Source organism: Trypanosoma cruzi, genomic scaffold (assembly GCF_000209065.1).
Source record: "Trypanosoma cruzi strain CL Brener 1047053515877 genomic scaffold, whole genome shotgun sequence".
Lineage (NCBI taxonomy): Eukaryota > Euglenozoa > Kinetoplastea > Trypanosomatida > Trypanosomatidae > Trypanosoma > Trypanosoma cruzi.
The window spans coordinates 11,678-19,857 of NW_001849340.1; the positions used below are offsets into that span (position 1 = coordinate 11,678).

The window sequence follows — 8,180 nt, forward strand, 5'->3', positions numbered from 1 at the left end:
TCTTGAGGGGGGGGGGGGGGGGGGGTAAAAAAAAGGACTCGCTACGCGCGCTTCTTTTTGCGTGCCTGTCAGTGTCGCTCCCACCCCCTTTCCCATTCCCTTTGATTGCGGCAAAAGACTGGGGGAAAAGAACAACACAAGAATCATGCGCCAAGTATAAAAAAAAAAAAAAAAAGGACACACACACACACACACAGACATAACATGGGTGGGTAGGTGATTAGGCATTCCCATATGCATACAAATACATATATACATGTACATGTACATACATACATATGTTTCTCGCTGTTTCTGCATGCATACATATGCGTGTGTCTCTAATTGTAAAGGGGACAAATAAAGAGCTTAACTATAAAATTAAAAAAAAGAAAAAAAAAACAGAAGACACACACACACAGACACAGAAAGAGAGAGAGAGATTTTTCTTTTCTCTTTTTTCTTTTCCCTTCCCAGATCTCCAATGGTTTATTGGGCCATAAAAATAGAAAACGCATCACCCTGCCCTGCTGTATTATACATGTACCTGTTAAACGTTGGAAAGAATTTTCGGTGACGTTTTTTTTTTCTCTTTTTTTTTAATCCCCTCCTCCTCCTCCTATAAATTCACCGCGCATCGCCATATGGGCTGTTTGCGTGGAGCAGACATGCCTTATAGAAATAATATCCCCCTTTTCCCCCCGCATTGCCGCCAATTCCGTTTTCTCTTTTCTTTTCTTTTCGTTTTTTTCTTTTTTTTCTTTTAATTCCGAGTGGTGTTGTCATGAAAAAGAAGGCCATGAAGAAACGACTACTCCAAAACAACTTCGACGGCCGCCGTCGTCAACAACAACGAAAAAAAAAAAAAACAATAAAAAAAAACCCCACCAAAATGTTAACAGGCACAATAAATAAATAAATAAACAGCAGGAAAAGGGTGCAGAGTCATAACATGTAAGAAAGAAGGAAAGAAAGAGCGGTCCAGTGCATCTCAAATAGAATGATTCAAAACATCTTTTTTTTTTTTTTTTCCCCTCCCCATCTTTCTTTCCGCCACTCCGTCTGTCCCTCCCTCTCTCCCTCTGTGTGTCTGTGCGCATTGCCATTACTCACACATTCATGTGGCTTTTCCCTCCATTTGTTCCTTCGACGCCCTTCTCTGTTGTTTCCCCCCACCACCACCACCACCCATTCAACGCCTGTCGTCAACGGATCTCTCACAGCCGGCATCGCCCCACCTTTTTTTTTTTCTCCTTTTTCTTCTTCGCGTTGTTGTTGCTTTTATCCCGTCCACATCGTCACTCTCGCAGACACACACACACACACACACACAAAAAAAAAAAAAAAAACACTCGCCACGTGTCGTTTGGCACGGCACAAAAAAAAAGAGGAGGACCAAATGATGGGTAGCATGAAGGATGGAGAAGGAGAAAAGGGAATGAGAGAATGAGAGAGAAAGGTAGGGAAACTCTTTTGGTCAATAAAGGATGTACATTTCAAATTACATCCCACTACAAAACAAAAATACTTACTTCCCTTTTGGGTTTTTTTTTCTTTCCTTTTCGTTTTCTTTTGTTTTCGTTTTTTTTTTTTTTTTTTCATTTTGATTGTCTTTTTTGTTTGTTGTTCTTTCACTTTTCAACTGTCATATTTGTTCGGCACGCCACTTCTTTTTTTCTTTTCTTTTTTTTTTTTTTTTTTTCCGTTTCTTTTTTGTTGTTGTTGTTGTTTATTTTGGTTTGCGTGGAAGAGTTGGAATTCTCAGGTGAATACATGCAGAAACGGGAGAACTCGTATCGATGCATACATTCGCCGCGGGGCATCCGCCTCACACCACGCACTAGCACCGCCGGCATGCGCAACTCAACTGTGCGTGCGCGTTCGCCGTGGGGAAAAAAAGAAGGGAGAAGTGAAGGGCGGGTGTCGGTCTGTGCACAGGGCCGCGGAGACTACACATTCGTCCAGCCGTCATTGTCTAGGGAGGAGGAGCTACTGGGGGGGGACGCCGGGTTTCTCGGCACCTCCTCCTCACATTGCTGCTGCTGCTGCACGGCTTCCGACGATGAAATCTCCTGCACTGCGGCATCGCGTCCACTCTCGCATGCACCGTCGCCGTGATGCGCGCCGCTGCCGCCCATCGCCGGGTTCTCTACGTGGGTCGGCGGCGAAGATGATAAAGACGCAGCAGATGAATTGGCCGCCGCTGTCGTCGTCGCCGTCGTCTTCATGGCGGCGTGCACCCACTGCATCTGACTCTCGCTTAAGTTGCACTGCTGGACGAGCTTCAGCACCGCCGCTAGTTTTCGGCGCTCGTCGTTAAGTTCCACTTGGAGCAGATGCACAAGGGACTCCAGCGCGGCAATTTTACCCTCCTGTTCCCGCCATTCCGCCTCCGTGCGGTGCACGACGCCACGGGAGTTGCGATCTTCTCCAACGCCGGTGTCTTTCGCGTCCGCCGGCTCCTCCTCCTTCCACCCGACCAGCTCGTCGGTCGCCTCCATGAAACGCTCGGCGAGGCTCTTCCCCTTCGACTGCCCCTTGCGTGGCGCCTCCGCCTCAGAAGCCACCTTCGCTGCTGCTGCTGCTGCTGCTGCTGCTGCGGCGGCGGCCTCATCCTCCTCGCGCTTCCGTCGCTCTGCAGCAGTGGAAAGGCGCAGCTGCGAGAGACGGAAGAAGTAACGATCAAAAAACGCATCTTCCGTGATGCGCTGCGGGCCAGAAGGGGAAGCTTTGGCGGATTTCGTTGGGGTCTTGACGTCCCCTTCCCCACCCTCTAATGACGGCTGCCCCGGTGTCGTCTTGGACTCCGATGGGCTCTCCCGCTGAGGAAGATCGCTTGTCTGCACCATCGCGGCGTACTTCTCAGCTACCAGCGGGTTCTCGTCCAAAAGTCGTTGGCGGCACGTCATGGCGGCGTTATAACTACTGCCGCTGTCGGATCCGTCAAATTGATCCCGACAAGACGCATTGACAGAGCTGTACACGCTGCGGCGGATCCATTCCTCAAACAACGCCTTTTCCTCCGGCTCGCGTGGTTCCTCAAGGTACACCGCGTCTGTTCTCTGCAGTGCAAAGATAGCAGCTTCATCCAGCGGGCACTCCTGCGCCAACAGGGAATCCTCGTCACCAGCAATGTAGATGCTATGCCCAGTCACCTCCGCCGCAATCCGTGATACCATGTCGGCCAGGCCCTTTGTGTCCTCCATCAGACTGCTGGTGAAGTCCCCGAGATCCCTCGTGATGTTTTCAAGCCACATAGCTGAATGCCGATGCTGCTCGAAGTTCACACCGTACCTGTAGCCCCTCTCTCGTTCTCACTCACTGTTGTTTCTTCCCTTTTTGTATGTATATAAATATATATTTGTTTGTGTGCGCCCTTTTTTTTACTTTTCTTTTGACTTGTGTTCTCACCTTCAACACATTCCGTGACGCATTAAGCCATGCACAAAGTCAAAGAGGGGCAAGGTGGAGACGATGAGAGCGGTGGAGCCGCAGCAGCACAGAGGCCGGGGACGCACACGCAAGATGCAGGAATTAGAAAACCCAAAAAAAAAAAAAAAAAGACGTTGCATTTCCTTCTGAGGGATTTACTCGTCGCCATGACTTCTCCTGTCGTCGTTTCAGAGGGCCCACGTTATTTCTTCTCCCTTCTTCATCGTCTTCGCCGTCTGCGGGGAGTGAGCGGGCAAGAAGAGACACAACACAGAAAAAATGAGGGGGAGGAGGAGGAAAGCAGCCGCTCGGCCGGCAATTAAAGCCCTCATCCACTCAAAGCAAAGCGACATTTCTTCGCTTTTCCTCCAACCTTGTGGTCACCATCGCAGCTGCACTCATGCAATGGCGCTGCATCGCCATCGTCTCCTTCCTCTTCCTTCACTCACTCACAATGTGTACGTGTACGCCGTGGCCCCATTGCGTTCCAAAAAGCCGCGGTCGATGAGTCGCTCAATGACACATTTAAGCGTGGCCATTGTGACGGGAAATTGCACAAGTGTTGAGACCGCCGTGACAAGATCCTCGTGAGTCGCACAACGTTTCTCCTTCATGAAGCGCACCACGGCAGCCTCAATCACGTGCTTGTGTTCCTTCAGCACATCGTCCACGGCCAGCATGCTGTCCGCGTCATTCCTGCCGGTAGAAACATCCTCGCCGCTGTTTGGAGTGTTGTAGAATGGGATGCGGCAGCGCATGCTGCTGACAGCAAAGTGCGTATTGAATCGCAGTCGGTCGGTACCAGCCAGCATGGACAACGCCGTGGCAGAAGGACCCCCCGTGGCCGGTTCACGCAGCAGGAGGGAAAACTTCGGGTGGCACAGGCCGTAAATGGCCCCTGACACAGCTGGAATCGAAATATCAACGGCAAGCCGATCACACAATGCCCCCACTGTCACCGCCTCCACCCTTTGCGACGATGATGACGATGGCGTTGTATCCATCATCTCCTGCAAGGTAAGCAGGATGGCAGCCTGCAAAAGTGTTCCCATGAGGTTTCGTCGGACGGTCCCCATGGAGCACCTCACAACCGCCGAGGATAATTGATGCTGCCACACAAGCTGGCGGTCAGTGAAGCATTGACGGTAGAAGTCCTGCACACACTTGGCAAGAAGGCGCATCGGGGATGGCAGACGAACCGCCAACGTGGACTGCGTTGGCCAGAAGCCGGAGGTCAAAATGTGCAACTTCACCTCCGTGTTCCAGGGAAATTCGGCAATGAGCGACATTGCCTCCTCCTCCTCCTCTTCGTTGTCGACCCGCATCACCGGTGGCCACTGCGCAGAGGTGTCATCACGTTTGCCCGTCACCCATGCCTGGTATCGTTCATTCAATTCCTGCGACACCTTGAGGTCGTTGAACATTCCCTCAAACTTGGACGTCTCCACCCCACATGTCTTCTTGAGTTCCTGAATAAAACTCCTCTCAGCATCCAGACGCCGTGGACGCTGGTATTGCAGCAGACGGCGCGCAAGATCATGCCAGTAGAATGTCTCAAAAATGCCCCGCGAGGGAAGTAGGGCGTAAATGCGCCCAATGTAATTTAGCAAACCCCCACAAGGTGACACAGCAGTAGCAGTAGAAGTAGCAGTAGCAGCAACTTCGTCACTACCACCATCATTAGCCGTCGCAGTCGCGTCCGCGTAAAGGCAATTATCACCGTCACCGTCATCGCCTTTGGTGTTAGCGGGGGCGGACACCAGCGTGTCGTTCTCCTCCTCACGCATCAGAAAGTCAATGTACCGTGCAATCTGCCTTGCAAATTCCGTCTGGTTCTCCTGCAACACCTCCACAAGGGCATCGTTCAGCTGCACCGTAAAAACCATGGAGTTTTCCGCAAAGCACTCATCTATCACACTCTCCCCGCGGCGGATGAGCGCAATCATCGCCTTGACGGCAACAAATCCCTCCCTATCCGCCGGTCTTGAGGTAAGCTGCCGAATGATCGTTACGCCCTCATGTAAAATGTACTCACGGAACACCGCGCCACACTCCTTTCCAAGTTGCACGTATTTCCCCAAAGCAAGAAACTGCCAAGCGAGACGAATGCAGTCGTACTTCTCGTCTCTCACAAGTCGCTCAAAGTCACGTGCGAGAACATCCGTGCCATGTGCGGCCAGCAGCGACGTCTGGGCAATCTCCTCCAACTTCGGCATGGTGTTAGCTTCTAGGCAGGCCTGCACGCGCCGTCGTCCCTCCTGAAGGAAACAACCGACCTGTTGAAAAAATACCTCCGCGCTTTCGCCGTCATGCCACATGCGGTCCGCCACCCCCGTGTAGAATTCCTTGGCGACTGCAAGTACATCTGGTTCCACGCGCAAAAAATACACCTCAATAGAGGAGCAAAGATTTGTAAAGAGGAGTAACTCCCGTCGAACGTTGCTTTCTTTTTCGAAATCTTGACGCAAAAATGTAAGAAATCCCATCTGCGCCCGAGACAGGAGCCACTGGTGCTGCAGCAATGCTTCTTTCATGATCGCAACGGCAAGCCCATCGATTGACCGCACCGCATGCATTCTTGAGATATACCAGCGATCCAGATACACCCACACCTCCTGCAATTCTGCAACGGCAAGCCGATAATGGCCCCACACATGCACAAGACGCATGAATGTCAAACACCCCTCTCCATCGGGCTCACAGGCCGTGGTGAGAAATTGCAAAATGTGCATGACGTAGGCCTCAAGAGATTGCTTCAGCTTTTCATAGATGGCAGAGGCAGCATCCAACTCAACGAGGGTCCGCACGCTTCGGCAGGCGGCATCCGCCGCATACCCACGATTAGAAACATTCACTGGGGGAATGCGCACGCAAATCGACGACATCGACGAGGCTGACGGCGAGGATGATAATAAAAACGATAGGAGTGAAGTGGAATGCTCAAAGGGTGGCGTGGAGGAGATGACATTCTCCGATTGGGCGGCCACACGCACAAGCAGGGCGTCAAGCATCCCTTCAGCCACCGTCCATGCCTTTTCCTTTTCCTTCTCACACGCTAGCCGATGCATCTCAGCGTCATGCGTGAGCGACTTCACTGTTATACATGGCTTCTCTTGTGGAGGCCCCACGTCCCACTGAAGAGCCGTTGGTGGTGGATCGTACAGCGTGCGGGACGCCATGACAGGTGCTTCCACAACTTTTGATACCCCCTCTTTTTTACTTTTTTTTCCTTTGTTTTTTTTTTTTTTTTGCTTTTCTTCTTTCCTTCTGGTGATCTGGAAATAATAAAATAAATAAACGATGTAAGAGATGTCCACTGAAGTCATTGCAGCCGTGCAGTGGGAGGTGAGGGATGTGCGGTTAAGAGGTGCAAAAAAAAAAAAAAAAAAACTGAATGCTGAAAATAAAATAAAATAAAAAGCACCGGAAATGTGTGATCTTCTCATCCCACCCCTCCTCTTCCCCCTCCAATGTTGTCGTTGCTGCTGCTGTTGTTGCCGTAGGCGTTTTTTTTTTTTTTTTTTTTTCTCCCTCTTGTCGCGGCATGTCGTCAAGGAAAACAAGGGAGGGGGAAGGGGCCATATGCGCACAAAGAGTGAGATCCAAGCAGAAACGGAATAATAATAATAATAATAATAGAGAGAGAGAGAGAGAGAAAAAGGCAACATGCACACCAAAAAAAAAAAAAAAGGTGGAAGGTGGAGAAAATAAAATATAAACAAAATTTAAAAAATAAAATAATATAAAAAAGGGTGGACGCTGCGCTGGAAGGCGGTGGATCATTCTGTGAAGCAAACGGACACGTCCAATAATTCCCACCACCACCCGTCCCCATCCTTCTCTACTTTCATTTTATTTTTTTTTTTTTTTTCCCTGTGATATCTTTGCTGCGGTTGTTGTTGCGTATGTGTTGCGTTTCTTCGTCCCCACCCTCCCTTCCGCCTTATTTTAATGGGTACTACAAGCCGCAGATGCGCCTTCTTGCCTCTCCTCCTTCCCTTCTCCCTGTTCCCCTACATTTCTGCACGTGTGGACAGAAAGACGGTTTGATCTCAGGTGATGCACTCAGACGACTGTTTGCCGTCACTATTACTATGCGTATTAATAACAATACTGTTGTTGTTGTTGTTGTTTGTTTTCTCTTCTGCTTTGCCTCGTGTTGCTGCATTTCATTGGTCCAAGTACAACTTCAGCACCTCCCCGTAATGCATCGCGTCCTCCGCCGGCCGTTGCTTAGTAATGGCGCCAATAATAACCGGCATGTCGTCTGCCACAGAGAAAATGCTTTCTGCAAGAAATATAAGAACGTGAAAGTCCGCAAGTTTTTCAATCAACGGTACTTTGCGTCGCTTTGGGTCCTCCATGTAGTTGCGGAGGTTAATCATCGCTGGCGGCTCCATGCCAGGCCGTGACACACGCATGAAAAGATTTCGTATTACCGGCGACTCAAACTGCTGCACCGCGACGTAACTAGTAAACCAACGTGTGTCAATGTCGTGGCTAGGCGCCCGTGTCACGACGCGCGGGTGGCCCTTTTCGTCCGTTTCCTGCTGCGCCACCTCAAGTGGGATGCTGCTGTGGACATACTTGGCACTCTCAAGGTCCGAGTAATCGTCCGACTTCTCCCGCAGGACTCCCAGACGGTAGAAGTGCACTGCCTGCGGTGATGTCTGCCATGCCTGGCACTCAATACGGCCTGTCGTGAGGCTTGGGCTCATCGTGAGCAGCACACACTCATCGCCAAAGCGCGACTGCTCACGGGCGCAGAG

General features: G+C 50.6%; 3 protein-coding genes across 3 annotated transcripts, besides 14 other annotated features; all 3 read right to left on the reverse strand.

Annotated features, from left to right (window-relative positions):
* Window positions 1-8,180: a sequence feature (heterozygous, Esmeraldo-like haplotype).
* Window positions 178-279: a microsatellite.
* Window positions 354-381: a sequence feature (AT_rich).
* Window positions 703-744: a microsatellite.
* Window positions 1,009-1,062: a sequence feature (CT-rich).
* Window positions 1,290-1,312: a microsatellite.
* Window positions 1,524-1,583: a microsatellite.
* Window positions 1,647-1,694: a microsatellite.
* Window positions 1,929-3,236, reverse strand: Tc00.1047053503813.10 (hypothetical protein, conserved; the record flags this gene model as incomplete). Its single annotated transcript, XM_800379.1, has 1 exon — window positions 1,929-3,236. One exon carries the CDS (start codon window positions 3,234-3,236, stop codon window positions 1,929-1,931), a length of 1,308 nt encoding a protein of 435 aa, XP_805472.1.
* Window positions 2,551-2,579: a microsatellite.
* Window positions 3,861-6,590, reverse strand: Tc00.1047053503813.20 (hypothetical protein, conserved; the record flags this gene model as incomplete). The annotated part of the gene is made up of 1 exon (XM_800380.1): window positions 3,861-6,590. One exon carries the CDS (start codon window positions 6,588-6,590, stop codon window positions 3,861-3,863), a length of 2,730 nt encoding a protein of 909 aa, XP_805473.1.
* Window positions 6,624-6,674: a sequence feature (T-rich).
* Window positions 6,918-6,938: a microsatellite.
* Window positions 7,028-7,049: a microsatellite.
* Window positions 7,116-7,159: a microsatellite.
* Window positions 7,261-7,282: a sequence feature (AT_rich).
* Window positions 7,581-8,180, reverse strand: Tc00.1047053503813.30 (hypothetical protein, conserved; the record flags this gene model as incomplete). Its single annotated transcript, XM_800381.1, has 1 exon — window positions 7,581-8,180. A coding segment is annotated over one exon (600 nt), but the record flags the coding sequence as incomplete, so codon positions are not given.